The sequence below is a fragment of the Ochotona princeps genome, chromosome X, assembly GCF_030435755.1.
Source record: "Ochotona princeps isolate mOchPri1 chromosome X, mOchPri1.hap1, whole genome shotgun sequence".
NCBI classification, from domain to species: Eukaryota; Metazoa; Chordata; class Mammalia; order Lagomorpha; family Ochotonidae; genus Ochotona; species Ochotona princeps.
The window spans coordinates 17,378,732-17,403,954 of record NC_080865.1 but is presented as its reverse complement, the minus strand read 5'-3'; the positions used below and the strand labels follow the sequence as shown (position 1 = coordinate 17,403,954).

Below are 25,223 nucleotides of genomic sequence, written 5' to 3'. Positions count from 1 at the left end.
CATCCATGTGGGAGACCCGTAAGAAGCTCCTGGCTTTGGGCTAGCCCAGCCCTCTCAGTTGAAAGGAAGATTTACAGAGAAAAGGAGAGAGTCAGAGAGGTCTTCCGTCTGCTGGTTCACTCTCCTCAAATGATCACAATGGCTAGAACTAAGCCAATGTAAAGCCTGGAGCCAGGAGCTACTTCCAGGTCTCCCACATGGGTACAGGGACCCAAGGATTTGGGCCGTCCTCTACTGCTTACCTAGATCATAAGCAGAGATCTGAATCAGAAGTGGAGCAATCAGGACATTGATCAGTGCACATATGATGCTGGTGCCACAGGCAGAGACTAAGCCTACATGTTGGAGACCAGGATGGAGTTCCTCCATCCTGGCTTCTGGCTTCAGCCTGGTCCAGCCTCAGCTGTTGTAACCATTTGAGAAGTAAACCAGCAAATAGAAAATTTCTCTGTCTCTTTTTCTCCTTCTCTCTCACTCTGTCTCTCTCCCCCTCAATCTATGTCATTTCCAAGTAAATAAGTAAATATTTTTGAAAGATTTTTGTATTTTTATTGGAAAGGCAAATTTATAGAGAGAAGATGAGACAGAAAAATCTTCGTTCCACTGGTTCACTCTCCAAGTGGCCACAATGGCCAGAGCTGAGCCGATCCGAAGCCAGGAGGCAGGAGTCTGTTCCGGGTCTCTTGTGCGGGTGCAGGGTCCCAAGGCTTTGGACTGTCCTCTGCTGCTTTACCAGGACACAAGCAGGGAGCTGGAAGTGGAGCAGCCAGGCACGAACTGGTGCTCATATGAGATCCTGGCACTTGCTAGATGAGGATCTAGTCACTGAGCTATCATGCTGGGCCTGTAAATCTTTAAAAAGCAAACCAATAAATCAGCCCAATAAGCACTGTCTTCAAAGACAGGTTCTATCTTAGCCCCATTACAGACAAGGAATTGGACGTTCTGATGATGTAAACCTAGCTACAGTGCCAGAATCAGAGCTCAAGTTCAGAATCATAGTCTAGTGTACTGTCCTGTGTTCTGTTTTCCCTATTTAGCTTCTCACAAAACATGCTTTGGTGCCTGCACTGAAAACACCATGGACCTCTGGTCAAACCCAGCATGTTCCTCCATATGCACCTCCAGTTTATCCTTTCTATTCCTCCGTGACTCACCACCAAGGTATTTCTCTACACATGAAGGTCTGTTTTTTGTCTGCCCTTGGCTCATCACCATCATTTTCATTAGCAGCACCATTAAGATTATTTTGGCAGTCTTTCATGACAAGTAGTTCTCTACCTTGACCATATTTTGTAATCACCTAGGGAGCTTTAAAAAGAGAAGGGATGCCTGGGCATCTTGCCCAGAGGATCTGATGTCATTGGTTCAGGGTGTGGCCAGGGTATGGAGATTTTAAATGGCTCCTGCTGTGCTCGTGGCACACAGCCAGAGATTGGAACTGCTATTTTTTGAAGTCTAACCGCTACCCGAGCAATTTGACAGGGGCAAAGATTGTGTCTCTCTGTTTATAAATACTGAAGGTCCAACTCTTGAGACTTTTAATGCTATAGAGGAAAAAATGAAATAATCTAGTGACGCTTTTGTGTTGCCTATGTTACCAGATACTAGTAATACATCTTGAAAGCCGAACGTCAGTTTGTAGAAATCAAGTAAAACCTGTTTTACATCTTTCCTGGTTTCCCATGTTTTCTTAGCTTATATTTCTTAACATAAGAAGGGGGAAAAACAACATCTGTGAAATGGTGTCTGGGACCAAATATTTGTAACTGGAATTCTCTGCTGAATCTCTTTCCTGGCTGGAGAAGCATATTTTGCCTCCCGCTTCTCCTAGCCCAGCACAGTAATGGTCAGGGACCATCCGGAAAACCAGATGGCAGAGAATTGCTCATTCTGCACCAGCATGCGTGACCCATTTGAAGACTAATTAAGAGAATAACAAACCTGGCCACATTGGCTAAGAGGGCTCCCACTGGGGTTTGTGAATGTGGACTTTTTTCTCCTGCATGCAGCATATGGGAGGAGTGTTCAGCATTGTTGCAGCTTCCCTTTTCTGGGTAAGCTAATCATTCTCAGTAATAGTGTACAGCATTCTTGTCTTCTGCTCTTGCTTCCTTGAACATCTTCGGGAACTTCTTGTAGTTCCTAAAGACTAATTTCTTACTTGTCCCAAATGAAGTCTTTCCTGCAACCAGTCTCTATCCCCATCATCCTCTGCTACTTCAACTGTTGCTGATGGACCAGAAGCATCATCTTAAGATTTGTTAGAAACTTCAAATTCCAGACATATCCTGGTCCTACTGACTTAGAGTCTTCATTCTAAAAGATTTTTTTATTTACTTTGAAAGCCAGAGGATGAGAAAGAGACAGAAAAAGAGAGCTTCCATCAGCTGGCTCACTCCACAGATGGTGCCAACAGTTAGGACTCGGCCAGACCAAAGCCAGGATCCAGGATCCAAGAGCTTCATTCCACTCTCACACATGGATTGTAGAGTCCCAAGCTCTTGGGCTATCTTCCGATGCCTTTCCCAGGCCACTAGCTGGATTGTAGTAGAACAGCCAGGACATGAACTGGCACCCATATGGGATGCTGGTGTCACAAGTGGTGGCATAATCCCCTATGCCACAATGGTGGTCCTAGAATCTTCAGTTTTATCCAGAGCCCCAAGTGATTTATGTCCATGCTGTGGCTCTGCCCATTGCCCTAGCAACTTTTCTATCTACTTGTTACTTGTCCTTTAAAGTTCAGCCCATATGCCTTTTCCCAATATTTATTCTCTGCCTCTTACTCCTGTAGACCACTACTTGTAGGGTTTAAGCAAATGCTTAGTATAATCATTAAGTTTGTATGTTCCCCAAAAGCACCCAGCATAGGGCTTGCCTGTAATACACACAAATCTTTCACTTTATCAAATCAGTTCCCTAACTGAAAAATTTTTAGTCCAGTTTTTGTAATTTAAACTTCTCTAACACCTGGTCTCATGATGTTTCACTTCCAAACAGCTCCTCCAAGTGTTTATCTTCTAACCACCTTAAGTAACTTTCCACCTGCTGCAGAGATTTCCTGAAAGAGCTGGCTCTTCTATGTTAACCTAGTTGGTTCTAAGTGAACTGCAGCTCCATTAGAGATACCGAAAGGACAATTCCAGTCACTTGTGAGCATTTTGTACCCCCATAAATTCCTAAGTTTAAGTTTGAAATAATTTGGATTGGAACTTTTAAAAAATAAATTTACTTTTGGATATAGGCTGTTTATCTTCTCTTCCTTGGTGCCCACAGGGAGCCCAAGATTGTCTTGTGCTTTTTCATGAGGGAAGCGCTGTACAGTGGTGTCTCTTTTACACATTCTGAAATCTAAAGCAAGAGACATATCTTTGCACACTTTGAACAGCTTGTATCTCCATCCTGATTGTATATATTCTTCAAGTTATGTTTTGATGGTCTCAACCTTAGGTACTAAAAATACGCAGACTGTAATAATCTCTATGCCTTTTTTTTCGTCAAAGTTATTCATGGAAAGCAAAAACCATTTTGATGATGATCACCAGTAGTCAAATGGCTATTTCTTCCGTGAGTCTATGCTACCAACAGAGTGGTGCAACAATGAATTGGGATGAAATAAATTGCTGGAGGAAAGCACATACCTTGGTACTGGATGTTTATTCTTTTTGCTTGTGTATTTGGCATGATATTGGAGTGACTTTGCACTCAATGCAGATGGGCATTCGGAGCATTTTGACTATGGGATAACTTTGCTTGTAATGGAGCAAGGCCTGAATGGGAAGTCTAGAAACTTCTGATGTTTCAGACTCCATGAAGATCAGCTATAAGGTCAGCTTGAGGACTTTGGTTTGATATTCATAACATATTCACTGAATTGCCATCTTATGGCATCAATTTGCAAATTGTAGAAGTCTTTGCTTTTGTTGTGCCTACTTGCAGGAAATAGTATTATAGTGATTTATAATAACAACAAAAATCCTGAGTATGTTAGAACTATTAACCATTCAACCAATAATTAAGGCTCAGTAAGCAAACTTCTTTCCCTAGGCTAAAGAGAATTACTGTACTAAGCACAATAATTAACTCTGCCTCTGGGTTGTCAAGTGTAAGACAAAACTCTCGCTTCTTTTAACATTAAAAAAAAAGATTTACCAGTTTGTTAGGTGGACTTTGAGAGCAGCCTTATATAGAAATGTTAGAAAACAGAGCAGCATCTTCCAAAGCAGTTTTTCCAAAGTTCCCTTTATCAGCCTTTGCTTTGTATGGAAATAAAGGGTATGATAGAATAATGGTTGGGGAAAAATTGATGGAGAGCCACATTTATATAATTTATACATATAAGAGGTCTTCAAAAATTGATGGAAAATGAATATTATAAAAACTACATTGATTTCAATGCTGTATGCATCAAAATCAATTTAATTTTATTTATTTTTTTTCTTTTTTTTAATTATTTATTATTTAACTTCAGTAATTACATTGTATTATGTGACACAGTTACATAGATACTTGGGTTCTCCCCACCCCTCCCCAAGCCCTCCCACCATGGTGGATTCCTCCACCTTGTTGTATAACCACAGCTCAAGTTCAGTTGAGATTTCCCCATTGCAAGCGTATACCAAACATAGAGTCCAGCATCTTATTGTCCCGTCAAGTTCAATGGCTTCTTAGGTATACCCTCTCTGGTCTGAAGACAGAGCCAGCAGAGTATCATCCCAGTCAATTGAAAGCTCCAACATACCATCAGCAAAAATTTACATCATTATGGAATTAATTGACATAGTAATGAGTAACCAATATGTTAAAAGTAAATGCGAGTTCCCAGCCACCTTCTGTGACCACCTCACCTATACTTCAATTTTAGTTTATACACAACATATAACATTCAAAACATAACATGTTATACATAACATCATATCATCTTAAATTAAGGCAAACATGTGGTATTTAACCTTTTGGGATTGGCTCATTTCCCTTAGCATTATGGTTTCCAGTTTGGCCCATTTGGCCACAAAGAACTGCATTTTGTTTTTTTTAATAGCTGAGTAGTATTCCATGGAGTAGATGAACCATAGCTTTCTTATCCAATCCTCTGTTGATGGGCATTTTGGTTGTTTCCATGTTTTTGCAATTACTGATTGTGCTGCTATGAACATAGGAGTGCATGTTGGTTTCTCATAGAACAAGTGTTCTGGATATATTCCTAGGAGTGCTATTGCTGGATCATACGGTATGTTGAATTTGAGTTGTTTGAATATTCTCCATACACTGGAACACTTAGGGGTAGGCCCTCACTTCCTAAAAAAGACTCCAGATGCAGTAGAAATCAAGACCAAAATAAACAATTGGGACCTCATCAAACTAAGAAGTTTCTGTACAGCTAGAGAAACAATCAACAAAGTAAAAAGGCAACCCACAGAATGGGAGAAGATCTTCGCACACGACATAGGTGATAGAGGGCTAATCTCCAGAATATACAAAGAGCTACAAAACAACCAAAATGTCAAAACAAACAAGCCACTCAAGAAATGGGCACGGGAAATGGGCAAACACTTCACAAAGGAACAAACCCAAATGGCAAATAAACATATGAAAAAATGCTCAAGTTCCCTGGCAATAAGGGAAATCCAAATTAAAACATCAATGAGGTACCACCTAACGCCAGTAAGACTGGCCCACATGAATAAAAGCACCAACGACACTTGTTGGCGAGGTTGCGGGGAAAAGGGAACCCTACTCCACTGCTGGTGGGGCTGCAGGCTGGTACAGCCTCTATGGAAATTTAATTTTATTTTTCCATGAACTTTTACATGTTTTGGGAACCTTACCTAATACTGGGAAATTCAACAATTATGGGTATTGTGTCCTTTTTTAAAAAAAAAAAATTATTTATTCTTATCAGAAAGCTAGGTCAGATTTACAGAGGTAAGGAGAGACAGAAAGATCTTCCCCCTGCTGGTTTACTTCCCAAATGGCCCAAAAGGCCAGAGCTGAGCTGATCTGAAGCCAGGAGCCAGGAGCTTCTTCCAGGTCTCCTACGTGGGTGTGGGGTCCCAAGATTTTGAACTATCTTCTGCTGCTTTCCCAGGCCACAATCAGGGAGCTGGATGGGAAGCGGAGCAGCCAGGAGAAGAACCGGCACCCATACGGGATCCTGGCACTTGCAAGACGAGGATTTAACCACTGAGTCATCACACCTGGCCCAGGCATTGTGGTTTAAACCAGTGATATTCAAATCTTTATGGACATTCATGCCATCTAATCTTGTTAAAATTCGCTTCCTGATTCAGTGGGTCTGAGCTTGGGTTTGGGCCTACTGGGTGTTGTCCATGGACCACTATGGGAAACACCTGTTTCTCGTATATCAAAAGTCTCAAGTAGGCTTTTGAATGATAGCGGATTTCTGACTGGGATCCTTGCCATGTTTCTCCAATGCTGGCATCGTTTATTTTAGCATTGTAGGTGGCAAAGCTGATGGTATGTTTATCAGAAGTGGAGGAGTGAAAATTGGAAAGGCTGTCTTAATATGTATGCTTATTCTAGGTTTGCTGATTTTGCAAGGAACTGACACTTTGTCAAATGACTAAAAGTGAAGGGGAGAGGCAGGAGGATGTAGTGGGCAGGAAGCCTTGGGGGGAGTAGCCCAGGGCTGTTAGGAACTGAGGAAGCTGTAAGGCTCTTTCTCTAACTCCCTCTTGATGTCCCTGCTTCTCCTTTTACTCCCTCTTGAGTGGCTAATGTTCTTTTTTGGGCTTATAGTTCCTGCTTGTCTCTCTTGCCCTCAGCTTGTAAATGGGCTCATTAGGACTCTAGCCCTACCTCTTGACCAGGCTTCAACTTCAGCTGTGATTGGTGACAGCTTCATTTTTATTTTTATTTTTATTTTGAACAGGCATTTCAAATTGAGAAGTGGAATCTGATGGGCACAGTATGCTTTGGGACACTTGTACCCCCAGGATCCTATTGTTGTTACCTTTAGATTCAGTCGGTTTTGATGGTGGAGGAGCAGGAAGTGCTTCATGCCTAGCGAAAGAAATATATCTAGCAAAGACTGCTCTTTTAGAGAGTTTATTTACAGGACTGCTTTCCTGGGGAAGGAGTCTTGGGAAGACAAGCAGCCTGTGTCTTAACCCATTTTCTTTATTTTCTTAATAAAGGGCGTCTCTCTTCTGTGTGGAGGTAGATCAGTCATGGCATGACTTTAGGCAGGGCCAAGTGCCATAAGCATGTACCTTGCTGTGCTTTGTTGTTCTTCGCTCTCTTCATACTCAGAAGCCATCTCATCAGGAATATTTCACAAGGTAGTGAAGGGAATCAGTTATATAAGGGAAGCTTTCAGTCAAGACTGCCACAGACTTGATTTGTGCTTTTAAGATATCTAAATTTATTTTAATTCAGTGAAAAAAAATGTTTAAAAACCCAATCCATACAAAAATGTCAATACACACATAGGCTAGGCTTTAGGGTGCTACAAAACAGGAGTGGGCTTTTAGGTTTGTTTCGGTGAAGGCCTAAAGAAAAGTAGCCCCTCTCTCTGCCATCCTTAGTTACTTTTTGATTCTGCCTCTCCCCCCCTACCTCCACCACCCAGGGAACTTCCAGTCCCCCCTTGCCAGAACCTCAGAGTGTTTCAAAAGTACAGAGGCTGTCTTTTTAGCAGTAGTGTTGCTGCACAGCATGTGCTCTTGTGTGTTAGGACTCGGGGAATGGAGGGATGTTTGAGAAAGTAGATAAGCAAGAGGACAAAATGAGCGCCTGCTGCAGAGTTTCAGCTCCTTTGTTCTTTCCATATTGTTTGTTCAGAGGCTGGGGGGAAGGGAACATGCTATGCTCTTCCTCAGTGACCCCCCCTCCCAACATACAGACAGCTTAATGAGTACTCTTTTCAGTGTTTATTTGCTGATCAATACATCCAAGGGTAGGTCTTGTCTGTTTTCAGAGATAAAGAACTGCATGCATAACTGGTCTCTATCCAGCTGAACAAGTGCTGGTTTCTCTTTGTTTTTCACAGTGTTTCTGGGAGATAAGAGGAAAACACCCAGACATGATACATGACCAGGAGAGGTTTTGAAATAGTATTTATGCACTCAGTTCCAATGTTGACCTGTGGACTAGGGATGGAAAGAGAGAGAGAGTACCACATGGAGCATAAGTTGATTCCCCACTCCCCGCAACAGGTTTAAAGCAAACAGGTGCACACATACTGCAGACACACAGAAAACATGAATAAATGTCCAACTGAGGAAATAATAAACTAACCTTCAATTATAGATATGAAAGACAAATAGCATCTTAGTAACTTAAATCAGTACATCCCTGACAATTCAGTGATCATGCCCCCTCTGCTATATGGAATCAAAATTAATATTGGGCATACGGAACCCAAGTACAGCTAAAGAACACACTATAGTCCCTGAAAAATATTGGATAGAGGCAAAGTAATGTGCTATTAAGGGCATGCCCTTCAAGGTTGTTAGCAGGTTGCTGAAAATCAGCCAGGATGAAGAAGATGATTGGAGACTAATGATGCGAGATTTTACATAAAGAGTAAATGGAACATCAGTTGGTACTGATAAAGACTCAAAGAATGAAGGTTTTCAGTATCAAAGGAACATTTTGATAGCAATGTGAATGGGTACAAACCAGTAAAACATTTAAGAAAAATTTGCTAGTGGACTAAGGGAAGACCTTTGGTTGACATATGACAGTGGGGATTCATAGGAAAGAGGATCTTCAGTAAGAGTAAACTCACGAGACTAAGATAGGTAGTTAACAAAAAGGAAATTTAACTTGACAGTCATTACATAGCTTTTTTCTGGGCATATGAAAAGGGAGGAGAGAGCTAAGTCCTTGCAAAGATTAATGATGCTTCACCATCCATGTTACATTCTCTACATTCCTCTTTCTTTCCATTTGGAGGTTCATGAATTTTAATTGAGGACTGTGAATTTTTTGTCATATCTCATCTCCAGCAGTGGGTAGTTTAAGTTCCCTATGAAAAAAAATCTCTTCCATGCCTTCTAGAATTTCCCCACAACGCCTAGTGTGCAAGCTTCCTGCAACAGGATATAAACAAATGTCAGTTGCCACAAATGGCAAATTAATACTTTCTGCTTTAAAGAATAATTTTTCCAAATTGAAAGCTTGATTTGAGGAAACGTTGGGTAAATTGGATTTTATTTTATTTTTATTTTCATAAAGAATGGGTGGGTTTTGGGGCCAGTTGGTGGTACAGTGCATTATGCTACAGCCTGTAAGAGTGCAGATTTGAATCCTGGCTGCTCCACTTTCAATCCAGGTACGTGCTAATGTGCTGGGAAGGCAGTGGAAGATGGCCAAAGTGTTTGGGCACCTGCCACCACATAGGAGATCCAGATGAAACTGCTGATTCCTGGCTTCAGCCTGGACCAACCTTGGGCTGTTTGTGGCCATTTGGGGGCTCTCCCAGGATAGTTCACTGCCAGAAGATGCAAGATATCTCTCTCTTCCTTTCTAATAAATAAGCGTTTAAAAGAGAATGGATTGGTATATCTGATGCCAGATATCAACTAACAAATTGTGTGTATGTTTCTTATGAGAGAGGCCAACATCCAGCAAGCTTTTGCTTGGTTCTATATTCATCCCATAAGATTGAACTTTATTTTTATTTTTTTTTTTTTATAATCCATTTTATTGTATTGTTGTTGACAATCTTTACATAGTTAACTATAGTTGAAGGAAAATCAAGAAAGAGAAGAAAAAAAAATGGTTCAGGGGGATAGGGAGGTGGGCAATGCTATTATGTCCATATTGTTTCCATCATGTATCTGAGGTAAAAGGGGATATTGAGGGAGAAGCCCCACCCGGTTTCCCGCCCACCCCAAGTCCCGGATGTGGGGCATGCTCTGAGATATGTGCTCAAGTGGAGTTAATAGTTCTTCATTTATGAGTCACTGCCAGTTTCGCTCGATGAGGTGGTCCACTGATTGATATGGTCCATCATGAAGTCTCCATTTGTCCCATATTTCGCTGCCAACATGTAGCTGAGATGAATGATTGTCCTATTCTGTCTTCTGTCTTTTCTTGGTTAGAATTCTGAGTCCAGCAGTTCAAGTGGGGAGATCTCCAAAGATACTTTGAGGTATTCCCAGACCAGATTCTTGTATGTTCTAGCAAGCACAGGGCCCGGCACAGTCCATCACCCTGATCAGCTGGTGGTTGCAATTGCTGTGTTGGTTCTGTTTTCAGTCCCGAGTTGCACTGGAACCAATGGGTGTTGCAGTCCAGTCTGGTTCGGCCCTTACATCAACCAGTGGGAGCTGCAGCCTAGTCGGGGCGACCCACAATAACCCCCACCAAGCCTGCCCCCTACCCTGGTTTGCCAATTTGTGTAGCAGAAGACCAGTCTGTCCCCCATCCCATTTGGCTCTGGTACTTGTCAATGGGTATTAAAGCTTAGTTCTATCTAATCGACTCAACCATCCAGCCCTCACAGATGTTGTTGAGTGCCTCTGTCTAGCCATCCCAGCCCCCGTCCTAGTTTTCATGCCCTCCCACGGGAATAGTGACCCAAGAAGGGGGAACCCACTTTTTCCCTCCCAGGTCTCTCTGTCCCGGTTTATGCACTCTTTAGGTGGTCCTGTGATTTGACTCGACAGAATTAGTCCCCAGTGCCAGCTTCTGCCAGCTGATGCTGTGGCCCTGATCTTGTCCACATGCAGCGCACAGGTGTTGTAGCCTTGCTTAGTCGTGTCTGTCTCTATCCCAGCCAACACTCTCCAGTGGGAGTGGTTGTCCAGCGAGGGGACCAGCCCCTTAACCCCCCCGCCAGCTCTGCCCCTCCCTTCCTGGATCTCACGTGTGCTGGATGGGTGCTGCATTCATATCCAGTACAGGCAACCACGCCCTGGCGTTCCAGATTGAACTTTAGATAATTGTTTTAGGTTAGGAATAAGTATTAATGTAGCAGATACCATTCCTGTGTAGATTTGCCTTTTGGGATAGATGACTTCATGAATACAGAGATTTCTTGGTCACCATCACATCTCCAGTATTTCAAACATTCTTGCTTTGTATACATTAGCAGCTTAAGAAATAATTCTGAGTGGAAGTAAAAGAAGGAGAGAGAGAGAGAGTCAAGGAAAAAGGATAAGAAGGGCGGGCTTAACCCTAGCTGTAGGCAACTATCTAGATTACCTTGTACCTAGGCAAATATTACACTGCTGGGAGAAGATCAGCCAGTAGCTGGTGGGCATTCTGGGCCTTGTTAATGCCAAATTTGTATTAACTATACCAGTATTCCAGCATAGTCTGTGGATGGACTAAGGTAGACTTTGTCAACCAATAGACCTTGAAAAGATTTTATCAATCCTGGTGCAATGAGACCAACAGTTTTTCAGAACTAAAAAAATCATTCAAGTAATACTCGTGGAACACTCTTTCCCACATTAGGGTCTGTAAGGTGTCATCTAATGACTGTTCCCCATCCCTGGTGCTGATGAAGTTTGGCAGCAAGGAGTGGCCTCTGCATTCTTCTCAGCAGACACAGGAGAGGAAAAAAACCCTGAAACATTTGTTCCATCCACTTTCCTCCATACCTGAACCTCCCCACCCTAATCAGAAGCCCACAAGCGCGTGCATCCTTCTCAACTATGTAAACAATATTAGGAAGAAAATAAAATTAGAAGGAAATGCATTTTTAAAAAGAAAGAAGGGTTCTACTTTTCCTACCAGTTAACCTGGCAGTTGAATGTATTCATTGGCTACCAAGTGACCCCTCCAGCTCTCTATTAGACACCAAGGATACGAAAATGACAGGATGTCATGGTCTTTGCTTTCTAACAATTGAGGGTCTAGGGAGAGACCAAATGAGTGGTAAATGCTGCACCAGAGCAAGAGTTCTGGTGATAGAGGCAGTGTGCCAGAGGGAGCATCTGATCTGCCCTGAGGAAGGACAGGACACAGATCACATTGCAGACCTAAGCAGAATAATAAATTCAATGATGCTTTGAAGGCTTAAGAGCATTTTAATCTCTGTGGTGCTAAAACCAATTGTGGATAGATTGAATAAAACATGGAAGAGTGGAAGTTGTTGCTTCTTACTGATTCTTTATTCAGAGTCATTCTGATATTTACAAGTTTGTATTTATTTCTTTATTTATTATTTTTAATTCATTAATTACATTGTATTATGTGACACAGTTTCATAGGTACTTGGATTCTCCCCACCCTTCCCCAAACCCTCCCACCATGGTGGATTCCTCCACCTTGTTGCATAACCACAGTTCAAGTTCAGTTTGTATTTTTTTAATGTATTTGGGAGATACAGAGTGCCAGTGCTGGACCAAACTACAACTGGAGGCTAGAAACTCACTTCAGGTCTCCCAAGTGAATGGAAAGAAGACTGTTACTTGGGCCATCCGCACTGCCTCTCAGGGTCAGCATTAGCAGGAAACTGGAGTCTGGAGCTGCAGCCAGGGACTGAACCCAGGCGTTCAAACACAGAACAGAGGTGTTTTAACCACTTAATCAAACATCCACACCGATGTTTGGAAATTATTTTGTTTTGTCACTGTTGAACTTAGGTTTCATTCAGAGAATGTCACTATCCAGAATGAGTCTGTCATGTAGCAGCTTGTCACAGAATTGTGGCTGCACTACATTAAGACGAGATGCAGCTCTGTGAATCGGGACCAGTTAGGACCATGAGTTGTACTTTTCTGAGCATATTCTTGTTCTTGTGATGAAGATTAATGATGTAACAATTGTGAGGTGGTCTTTGCATTTATAACAACCTGTAGCAGTAAAGGTGTGTGTTTTCCAGCAAAACAGTGTATTTTCTGAAGAGGGTAGATAGCATTTGACAGCAAAAGGAGAATCAGTGGTAAAATACATACATATAGTTGGTTAAGTGTATTTACATGCATAAAAGATTCTAAGGATATGCTGATTTTTAAATTAATTTTGTTTTGATTAACATGTAATACACATTTTATGTTGGTACAGTATGACCTCAACACATGCATGTAACATAAATTCATCAAATAAGGCAATCGGCATGTCTATCTCCTTATTTTATCTTTGTGTGCTCATAGACTTTACAAGCAAGAAAATCCAGTGTCTAAGATGGGGGGAAAGGATTCTGTTTTAATACCTGCTTTTTTGATTTTCTTACTCAGGTGCTAACTCCAGCACAGATCAAATCAATTTGCCAGGCGATTCTGGATTCTGGGAAGCAATATGCCATGAAGAAGAGGAAACCGTTTCCCCTGATGTACTCCTACTATGGAACTGAGTACTTGGGTGAGTGAAGGTGTTGACTGAGACTTGTAGGATGGGAGTCTCTGATATTAGCATTGAATAATGGCTGCAGGATTCTTTTTTTTTCCCCTAACTGATCACAATTCATTTAGCAAGGGATAATGTTAAAACGTTTTAGTTTATCATTAATAAATGATAATTGTACCTATCTGTGGGGTACAGCGTCATACTTCAATAGATATGTATAGTGTGCACTGATAAAATGAATGCAGTTTTAAGACAAATACTGACAGATATCACAATTCATGGTTTAATTTGTGCTTTCGTAGTCTATCAGACAGAAATGTGGCTATTTCATTTATTGATTTATTTTTAGACTTACAGCAAAAGAGGGACAAAGAAAAAGATCTTTCACATGCTGATTCACACTCCAAACGGCTGCACAAGCTGTAGCTGGGCCAGGAGTCAGGAACTTCCTCTGAGCTCTTCCGTGGGTTCAGGAGCCCAAACACTGGGGGACATCTTGCAGCTTTCCCAGGCGGTTAGCAGGGAGCCACATGGGCAGTGGAACATTGGGGACTTGAACTGACACCCATATTGGAATATGGTGTTGTAGGGGTTAGCTTCCCCTGCCACACCACAGTGCCCTCCTCAGATGTAGCTTTTTGAGCAACTACTTTCACTAAGACCAAAATCCTTATTCTAATGCTATTGTAATAATTTGGGAAAAAATGATAGCCAGATAGAGATGGAGGGAGGAGGGGGAAGAGAAAAAGTAACATTCCTATGCTTCTTAATCTGTATCGTGAAAAATATGAAATCTGTCCATTTTATATAAGTTAAAAATAATAATGAAAATAATTTCTAAAAAAAAACTTATTCTAGAATGTAAGCAACTTTGGCCCAATTATGCTGAGAGGTTGTGAACAATTTTCTCTTATTGATTCAGGATTCAGCCACTAACATTTAGTTTTAATAGCTGTGGATTATTAGCAGACTGCTGAACTACAATGACTGATTTTGAGCTCTAAACCACATAAAGAGTAGTTAGTTACTCCTCTTTTGACTTCTTCAAAGGCTCCCTAGCAAACCTGAGAAAAATTGTTCAGGCTCCTTTAGCTCGCCTGCCTCTTTTTGCAGACACAAGCCTTAGCTCTCCCTGTCAGGTGCTTTCCAGTAGAGTCTCCCCCACACAGTTTCCTCCTGTATTTATTCCTTTGTGCATGCTCTTTTAGCCTAGAATTCCTCATCTCCCTCAACCCATTTTCTACCTGTGGCAATCATACCCAGACATCAAGACTGCCCAAATGTCATCAGATCTACTGAGAAGCTTAAAGTGCTTTTGGCAAAAGGGTTATTGAGCCCACACTGGAACAACTCATATGTTTTCCGGTTTTTGCCTGAAGCCAAACTGGGTAATAGTCATGTCACCCTGCCAACACTTCTGTCAGAGCCCTTATTAAATTACGCTTTAATTAGTGGCTTAGTAGTTCAACTACCTTAAGGGACTTTTTGCACTTTTGGGATGAGGACTTGCTTTCATTTATCTTCGTGATGCCTAGATCTTTACTGCAAGAACATGCACATAATGGGGATACTCAAATGAGCGAATGGCTACAGAAAAACATCACACCTTTTCTTTCTTTTTGGTTTTTTTTTTCCCCAGAAGAGACCTGTAACTTCCAGTCTGTTTCTCTAGATTTAAACTTGAAAGAAGCATTTCAGTGTAATTGATTTATTTGATAGGTGATCCCAGAAAGTGTTTATGGAAAAATAAGCAGATGATACAGGAACGAAAAAGAAGCCAGCTGAGTGTATACTAATGAGCAACTGTGAACAACTCACTCAGTTCTACTGGAGACTTTTAGAAACTCTGTAGAATTTGCCTCATAATTTTCTCACCCAAGAAGTGAAGGAGCTAAGGTGTTTATCTACCAAATCCTTGCTGCATTCAGAGCTGTTTCCAGAAGTATTGATTCCCTAGCAGGTTATCCCTGACCTTGTGAGCTGGGCACACTCTGGCACACTGCTGTGGCCAGAGTAAGCCTCAGGCATGATGAAAGGCACTTGAAAATGTTAAGAAGCAGGGAAAGTAGGTGACCTGACTGGTGAGTATGGATGAGGTCATGGACATAACACCTAATAAAGCTAGTCTTCTACATTTCAGAGTTTTTTTGTTTTGTTTTGCTTTTGTTTTTAAATAGCCATTCCATTTACTTTGAAGGCAGAACTTCCGAAAGAGGGAAGGAAAGAGAGAGAGAGAGATCTTCTATCCACTGGTTCACTACCCAAAAACAACAGCTGTGACTGGGCTAGGCTGAAGCCAGAGCCAAGAGCTTCTTCCAGGTCTTCCATATTGGTGCCCAAGGAATTGGGGCATCATTTACTGTTTTCCCAAGCACATTTACACAGAGGTAAATCAGAAATGGAACTGCCAGGAGTTGAAATAGTGCCTATAATGGAATGTTTGCTTGAAGGCAGAGGCTTAGCATGCTATTCCACAAACATTTCAGGTTTTTAAAGAGAGATTAACGTCTGGGTATTCACATATATAGTGCAAATCAGATTCCTAGTTAACCTATATACATTTTCCTGAAAAATCAAGCTTGTTCCTGTTTCAAATCCAGTGAAGGAAAGTTACTTTGAAACTTTATGACCAAATTTTAAGAGCAATGGAATTGTTTACTGAATACACCTGTCAGGCTGTTTCTGGTGAGTCCAAATTTTTGAGTATGGCAAAGTAAAAGGTTTCAGAACACAGAGAAAGCTTTAGCATTTTAGAATTGAGTTAAAGAGCAAATAATCAAACTAAATTAACCCTAACACACTAATCCTAATGAATCAAAATTTCAATAATTTTGTGAAAACTTCTGCAGGGACCAGGCTGGCATTCACTTTTCTTCAATAACTCCTTTGCAAAGATAGGCTCACGCCCAGGATGATGCTTTACCATCTGCTGGAACTCTGAGGGCCTCTTTAAGTCTTTGCTTAAATGGTATTACCACCATGGAACCTTCAGTGCCAAATCCACTGCTGAGGTCAAGTTAAAACTCTCCTTCTTTGGTTGTGTTTTAGCTCCCTGTATTACTATTAGTCAGAATTCTCCAGAGACAGGACACAAATATGATTTATTATAGAGTTGGTTCACATTATATGGAGGCTGAAAAAGCCAGGCTGGGGAAAGCTAATGGTGTAAGTTAAAATCCAAATCTGGGTCAGGAGGGAGAAGAGCAATGTTCCAATTTGAAGATAGTTACGTAGAGGGAAATGATTTTTCCTAGCAATTTACTCTGTTCTGGCCTTTGATGGATTTTATGAGGCTAACTTACATTGGGGAAGGCAATTGGCTTTACTCAGCATATGGGTTCAAATACCCTGAAGTACTCTCACCAATTCACCCAGAAATATACTGAAGTAGTTAGGTACCCTGTGGCCCAGTCAAGTTTGACATGTAAAATTAATTGTCACACTCTTGGAATACATCCCTCTGAACAGCATGTATTGTATTTTTTTAATTATTTAAAAATCCAGCTCTCTCACAACTGGATAGGGAAGTCCTCAAGATTATGAGCCAAATCATATTCATCTGTATATTCCCAGGGTTAGAGGATGTCCTATATACATGTGTGAAAAGTGAAGGATTAAGTAAGTTAATGCCCATCACTACTGTTCAACATTATAAAAGAAGGAAATTAACCCATTGTATTCACTGATCTATCTTCAGAGTATCTCTGTGCACAGAATATAGTATCTGTTATAAAAGTAGATGCTTAATACTTCTGTGTTGAGCTGATGAATGAATAAATGTTTAGGATACCTATACCAAATTGCTTTGAAGCACTCTAGGAACATTTTCATAAAACCTATTGATATGCTGTTGGTGTGGTGACATAGCAGGTAAATCTTCCACCTAGAGTGCTGGTATCCTGTATCAGCATCTGTTTGAGTCCTGGCTGTTCCACTTTCGATCCAGCTCCCTGCTAAAGGCCTGGAAAATCATGAGAAGATAGTCCAACAACATAAGAAACCCAGAAGAAGCTCCTGGCTTCCAGCTCAGACTAGCCCATTTCAGTGGTCCTGCATCCAGCAGACTGCCAGATACATAGTTCTTAAACAGTTCGATTACATCGCTTTTTGGCCTTTGGGCTAAGATCAAGTGTAGTAACAGTTCAATTACTACTGAATTACTATGTGCCTTCAAGTAATGTTGCCATTTTTTTTTGTCCTGTTGAGTGTTTCTGTACTAAATCAAACTGACTCTTCTCCTAGTTGTATGAATTAATTATGCTTTCTTTGTTACAGGGGCAGCTCATGGCCTGTCATCCATTCTCCAGATGCTGCTCTCTTACCATGAGCACCTCAAGCCTTCGGATCGTGAGCTGGTGTGGCAGAGTGTAGACTTCCTCATGGAACAGGAACAGAACTGCAACTGGCCCCCTGAGCTTGGCGAGACCATCGAGAGAGAAAATGAGCTAGTCCACTGGTGCCACGGTGCCCCAGGTCTCACACATATTGTTAACTGAAAGCCTGACTTTTCATTCAGCTTAGTCTAGGAGCCAAGGGAGGGAGTTCTTTTCTGAAAGTGTTTCTGTTTTTAAAATATTTTTATTTATTTGAGAGATAAAGAAGCTGACTCTTTCCATCTGCTAGCTTACTATCTAAATGATTGTAAAAGCTGGGGCTTGGTCAATGCCAGAGCCAGAAACTGGAAATGCCCACCTAGGTCTCCCACATGGGTGGCAGGAATTTTATTTCTTGAGCCATCACTGCTGCTTCCCAAGGTGTGTATTAATGGAAATCTGGAGTTAAGAACTGTAGTTGGCTTCAGGCATTGGGCACAGTTGATTAAACCGCTGTCTTCAATGCTGGTATCCCATATTAGAGCACTGGTTTGATTCTCAGCCACTCTGCTTCCTGTCCAGTTCCCTGCTAACATGCCTGGGAAAGCAGCAGATGATGGCCCAAGTGCTTAGGCTGCCCGCATGGGAAGCCTGGGTGGAGCTCTAAGCTCCTGGCTTTGACTTGACCCAGCCCTGACCATTGTGGCCATTTGAGGAGTGAACCACGAGGCGGAAGATCTCTCTTTATGCTTTCCCACCTAGCCCCTGGTACTCTGCCTTTCAGGTTAATAAAATAATCTTTGAAGAAGAGCTAGTACCATAGCTGGGAATCAAACCCAGGCACTGTTATGTCTCAACTACTTGACCAAATACCCTCTTTTAGCATAACCATGTGGGATAAAAGGATCACGATAAAGCATTTCAAAGCCAAAAATGTCTTGATCTCTAAAGGATTCCTGGAAATTATTCTGCTTTGCAAATAATATATAACTTATACCCACTAATATGTTAAATGAGCACTGACAAATAAAAATATAACACAGGCCACATTTTTAATTAAAATTAAATGGCCTTCTTATAAAATTTTAAAAAGCAGGTAAAATTAATTTTAATATGATACATTACCTGAATATACCCTAAATATTGTCACTTTACCATGCAACAAATTATGAAGTTGAGATATTTTATGTTTAAAATAACACTAAATGTTTGAAACCCAGTGAATATTTTTATAGTTATATCACATGCTAATTCAGACTCATCATATTTCAACTATATTGAAAAGTATAAATCTGGAACCTGACAGCTAAAAATGTAGTTCTTGCATGGCAATGGAGAACTTAGTAAAAATCCAGTATGTCAAGCCCCACCCTAGACTCATTGCATTTTACCAATAAAAATTTTACCAATTTTTACCAATTTTTACCAAAAAATTTTTACCAATTTTACCATTGCATTTTACCAATAACTTTAGGGAATTTGTATTTACCTTAAAGTTTGAGGTGCCCTATTGCATAATTCTTCAAATGAATACTTGCATTAGTATTTAATAAAAAAGGCTACAGAAATGTGACACCATCTTAGTGAATTCTGTGGAATTAAGCCTAGAAATGTATCAGACACTATCTTTCCCTCCTCTTTTACAATTCCATTGCACTGCTAATTCAGCATTTGGAGAAGAAGCAATTTGAAAGAAGCTAAATTCAAATAAATCAATTTGTTTTGATTAATTGACCAGAGAGAGATTTAAAATAGTAAAATATTTAGATTCTGTGTGATTTGATTTTCAAGCCTATGATTCATTCCTACAAGTACAGCTTTAAAAGTACAGCATTTAATTTTTCTTTGTTACCTGGTTTTTATTATCTCCATTCACTCCTTAGTTAATGTTCTTTATTCCAAGTGTAATTTCACCTTTTTCTTAATTCATTTTGAGTTGATAATATAAGTCACAGTCTACTGTCCCTGTATTGTTTACCTGCCATGTTTATCTATGGAAAAAACTTCAAAGTGTATACTTGTACCAGCACCAGGGCATTGTACATTATGTTCAGGCTAACACCTGCCAATTATCATTTGAGCCCATTTGTTCTTGCTTTGACCTTTCTGGGAGAAAAAAAACACATATATTTACCATCCTGAAAATTATATCTCTTCTTCTTATGTTCAGTACTTCCATTTCTCATTTCCTTTAATCAATCTTGATGATGGTCTCTGGATATTCTCCAAGCATCCCAGGATCCTTGAATTTTGGAGATGTCCCAAGTTAAATGTAGAATATTTTAAAGTACACAAGGTGCCAGAAAAGTCCAATAAAGAATAGGAACATAATCTACTGAAATGAGCAACTAGGTCATTTCATTGATGTAGGTGTCTTGAAGGACAATTATTCCATCATTTCTGTACATTAAGTGTCATCTGTCTTTATAAGTCATGTACCATAATGGTGCAGCATAGAAATGTGTCTCTTTGGGGACTTAACTTATTCTCCTTTGTCATTCATGTTCAATATCCTGAAAGCAGCAGTAAGCACAGGTCTCAAAGCAAAATCTTCCAATCTGTGTACTCACTGGACTAACAAAATTAAACCAATTCACAAATTAATTAAAAAACTAAATGTAGCCCATTATTTCTGCCACTCCTAGCCCAAATACTCCTGAAAAATAGCATTGAGTATGATTAGAAGTCTGATAAGTACAGGTCCAAGAGCACTGAGATATCACTAAAGTTGGAGAAGAACCAATTCCCTAAAAATTCTGAAACAAGAAGTGGCCTAGAAAAGATAATTTTCATTTGTTCGAGGAAAACATTTTGAGAGTAGATTTATGAACAATGCAGATGGCTGGGGCAGCAGACCAATTCTGTGATTAAAAATCTGCCATAGAATATATAATGTGGAACTTTGTTAATGCTGCCTTATCTTTCCCTATAATTTGTTCTTATTCTCCATCACCCCAGATGTACAGGTGCTAGTCCTAGTTATCAGCGTAGAAACTATTTTTATTCAAAAGTCATGGCTCTGTATTCTTACTTGTAGCTCTAGCAGTATCCACCAAAAAGAGTTTGAGAAAAATGTCACTTAGTTTATTCTCTGCCTTTGTCTCTTCATCTGTGAAATGAACACAGTGAAATGGAGTAGTTGAATTTAATTTTTTTTCTTTAACTTTTCAGTAATTGGAGATTGGGAGAAGGGAAAGATTGAGAAGAAGAGAGAGCATACCCATTTACTGGTTCACTCCTAAAATGCCTGCAGTGGCATGGCTGGGCCAAACCAAAACCAAAAGCCAAGAACTCAATCCAGGACTCCCATGTCGGTGGCAGGAACTCTGTTACTGAGTCAACACTACCATCTCCCAGGGCTTACTCTTGTGGTAAGGTGGAGTCAGGAGTCAGAGCTAAATATCAAACCCACATACTGTATTGTGGAATGCAGCTGTCTTAACTTCTAGGCTAAATGTCCATTCTGGAATTCTGGAATTCAACCTTTACATAACCTCAGACTCCTTTTAGATTCTGGAACCTTGCCAGTCTTGTGGGACATATCCTGTGGGACATATCCTGAAAGCTTTAGAGATGCCCATATTTATAATCATGTGGAGTGGTGGCATGCAGCTTTTACTCATAAATGCAATAAAGCATTACGGGAAGATTCATATCACTTCCTAGCCTTGATGACTTTGGAGTACAAGATGAAATTCACTTGCAAAATCATTAAAACACGTTGTGGCTAAAACAAACTCTTGACTGCATTAGATTGCATCATTGCTGTGGTAATGTTACAGTGCATTTCCTTTACATGAAACACGGGTTTAGGTTTCATGATATTTTTATTTAAAAAAACCTCTTTCAAAGGACTCTTGGTGACTGAATAGAAAACAATAAGCTTTTTGTAGCACAGATGTCAGTGCTCACTAAACTCTGCAGTGTATGTCATATACACTATGTGAGCATCAGCAGTATTACACAGTCCACCCAAATGGACCTGAGTAGTGATTGTCTATCAAGTAAAAATTGCATGCATTAAGTCTGGCTATCATAAGATTCTGCTGAAACCCATGTTTTCAAAGATTTGGTCTCTCAAACCATATTTATTAGGTGATAATTCCTTTCCCAAGTCACATTTTGCAAAGACACATGTGCATGCTGATTCAGGTTTGTTATCAATGCACAATACAATCAGTGTTCCCATGATAAAATAATGCAATTCCCAATAAAAGCAAAGAAAGGCAGCATTCCTTCCTTTTAGATTAAGCTGACTTGCTGTTAATTCCATTAGATTGGGTTGGGACCCCATAGCTTTACAAGTTTTCCAAAATCTCTTACATGTGACCCAGGCTTCAGGTGAAGTCCTTGCACTCTGTCCAGAACCACAGGCTCAATCCCTATTAAGCTGTCTGAGGCAGCAATTAGACTATCTCTGCCCTTCTTCCTTCCACATCTCCCATCTTTACCCCAGTGTTAGCTCATGGGAGGGTGAGGAATACATCCAATAGATTTTTATAGAGTCCTTGTGAGGTGCTAAACACTATCCTACTGACTAGGGAAATGAAAGTGAACAAGACATAGTTTCTGCCCTTTGGTGGTTGGCACTATACTAGAGGGGGTAGACATGGAAATAGATTATTTTAATCTGGTCCTGTAGGGAAAGGATTTCTGGTGTGCTGCCTGTAAGTTCAGAGAAGGCTTCCTAGAGGAGGCCATGATTGGCATAAATTAAGCCAGGAAAGGTAGGAAGCTTGTTTAAGAAAGAGTGAACATCATCAACATAAAAGCAATGTGGGCAGTTTGGTTTTCTGAAGTGTAAAGCTTCACGCGGGGAAGGGAGAAGAGAACAGAGCAGAAGCTGGGTCACAAAGGATATCCTGTGTTGTGCTAACCTATCTGAGCAACAGGAAGCCATTTAGGCTTTTCGTGGTTGGAATACTTCCCTCTTCAACATGTTCTTTACATGTTTAGAAACAGTGTTTAGAGGCACTGTTTTAGTAAACAGTGTTTAGAAGCAGAGCTCACTCTTGGAAGCAACCTGTGTAGGAGCAGGTAAGCTGGAAAGGGCAAGGAAGAAAATCCAAAAAGCTGCTTGACCCACCTGGATATAGTTTCACCTGGCTCTGAGGAGGAGCTAAGTTAAAAAGGCACAGGGTATACCAACAAGCTGGTTCTTCCTTGAGGCAGTGTGGAATTTGCTGGAAAGATAAAAAGGAACCAGGCAGGACATCAACAGCCTCTGGCACACCTGGCTAATTCCTCCTTATCCTCGAGGATATACTCAGTTTAGATGACGTCAGCCCCATAATATGCCTCTCCTACCATAACTGGAGGTTAGGAGCCCTCCTGTGTGCTCCCAGGACACCTCTATTTTCCCACACATGACCTGATTAACATTTCCAGTTAAGCTGTAGGAGTCTATTAAAACCTTAGTATCTGCTATTGTCTCTTGCCTACAGTACTCAGTAACTAAAGAGGCACCAAGTATTGTGAATAATTTTTTATTTGCTTCATTTCCATCTTTGTGCCAATGTAATCACTTCATAACTATCGCACATTTCCCTTTTTAGGTCTCTGCTGACACCAATGTATGCCACTTTGTTTACAGTAATAATCATATTGTTATATAAAAACTGACCAGTTTACAATGAAAACATTTCCACTAGTTCCCTGTTGCCCACAGAATATGATCAAGGATGTCTAACTAAATTTGAAAAATTTTAGAGGTAGAGTAATGACAAACAAGATGGGCTCGGGCCTTGGTTCTTATCTCAGGTAAGAGATGTCCATGTTCCACATGGACAAGGCAGTGAGCAAAGCAAGATTTATTGAAATGAGAAACATCCTGCCAAGGAACTCAGAAGGGAGGAAAAACCTGAAAATCCGGTTGAAGTGGAGTCTTTTAAATGCAATTCAGGGAACAGAGGGTACAGACAATCCTATTTAGCCGGCTCATAAAACAAAAAAGCCATCAGAAAGGTATGATTTGTTCATTCTTTCTGTTTGCACAAGACTGAACTCAGAAGGAATGGGATGGCGCTTTTTTTCTTGCTGAAGCACTAGGGCAGAAGCAAGCATCTTGTACACCTTGCAGCCATGATCAGAACTCAGTCTATTCTTCTACACCCTTCATGTTCATGTGTCTTGTCCTTTCTGGCTCCTAGATTTTGCCCTTGGGATTCTCATGCCGAGAATGCCCTCCTTGCCTTATTTTGAGACTGGCATTTCCCATCCATCCTACAAAATCTTAAAAAGTTCTAGATCCCTCCAAGGCATTGCCTGACTTTCTCCCTCAGAGTATCTTTTTGATTCTCCTAGCATTGTTTTAATTAAGATTATTTATTTATTTACTTGACAGGCAGAGTCTCTCTCTCTCTCTCTCTCTCTCTCTCTCTCTCTCACACACACACACACACACACACACACACACACCTTCCATCCACTGGTTCATTCCCCAAATGCTGGCAAAAGCCAGGAGTGTGCCAGGCTTGAGCCAGGAGCCAGGACTCCCTCCAGGTGTCCCATGTGGCTATCAGGGACCCTAACACTTGAGGAACTCTGGATAAAGCTGAGTAATTAGGACTCAAAATGGCACCCTGCTATAGGATGCCAACTTCGCAAAACAGCAGCTTAACCAACCGCACCCTCACTCCAGTATTATTGACAATAACATTTATGTTCCAGTGGCATCATGAGCTACATGTTCCATTATGTATCACTCACATATACATAGGTGTTTCTTTCCAGACAGTACCTTTCTGAAAGGCAAGAGTCATATTGAGCATTTCTGTCACAGCTGGTACTGGATACATAATTTGTGGGACCCGGAATTTTGAGGAAAATTTAAAAATGGCGACAGCTCAGTACTAAACATAACATAGGAGTCTTTTAAGAGGTGTGGCTGTGGATGAGCTAGCAGAAGTTACATGCCTATGAAACCAGTTCTGCTTAGGGCTATCGTACAGGAGATAATTAGTTAACACTTTCAGTGAATGAACGAGTGTATACTTAAATAAAATTGTAGGTTTAAAAATTTTTTCCTTTCATTTGTGGAAAAAATTTATTTATTATTTTAAAAATTTTTATTGCGAAGTCAGATATAAAGAGAGGAAGATCTTCCATCTGTTGATTCACTCCCCAGTGGCCACAACAGTCAGAGCTGAGCTAATCCGAAGCCAGGAGCCAGGAGCCTCTTCCAGGTCTCCTAAGCAGGTGCAGGAACCCAAGGCTTTGGACTGTCTTTGAATTTGAGTACCTGGCACCTGGAACTTAGGGAAAATTTTATAAAGAACTCTGCTGCTCTTGTTTCCGTTCCTCCTTTTGTGAATTGATACTACCTTTGTTGACGAGTTTTGAAGATATTTCTTTCCTTGGGACAGTCGACTTGGGAAGAACTCACCTCATAGCCCAGGTAGAAGTCTTGGCAAGGTCTTTTGGGAGCATTGTTCTTCAAAAGACTCTTAAGTTTTGTTCTTCAGAAAATTAATATCGTTACAAGTACTTCAACAGTACAAATTGCAAATCTCTGTGGGCAAATTGGCAAGCTGTGTAAATATTCCAAAGAGCCAGAAAGGCGTAATACTTAGGAGAGTATGCATCATTAAATATTAACTTCTTTGTAGGTTAAATCCTGAATTTCATCAATTGATGGACTAA

The 25,223-nt window shown here is 40.6% G+C and overlaps 1 protein-coding gene and 1 pseudogene across 1 annotated transcript in view; both read left to right on the top strand.

Annotated features, from left to right (window-relative positions):
• LANCL3 (LanC like family member 3) overlaps positions 1 to 25,223 on the top strand; it is a 98,407-nt gene that overhangs the window by 63,117 nt on the left and 10,067 nt on the right. Inside the window, exons 2-3 of the mRNA XM_004587837.2 lie at positions 13,161 to 13,284; positions 17,545 to 17,742. Coding sequence (XP_004587894.2) covers positions 13,161 to 13,284; positions 17,545 to 17,742 — 322 coding nt within the window. The remainder of the gene's footprint in view (positions 1 to 13,160; positions 13,285 to 17,544; positions 17,743 to 25,223) is intronic.
• LOC118760583 (U2 spliceosomal RNA) lies at positions 17,369 to 17,533 on the top strand (annotated as a pseudogene).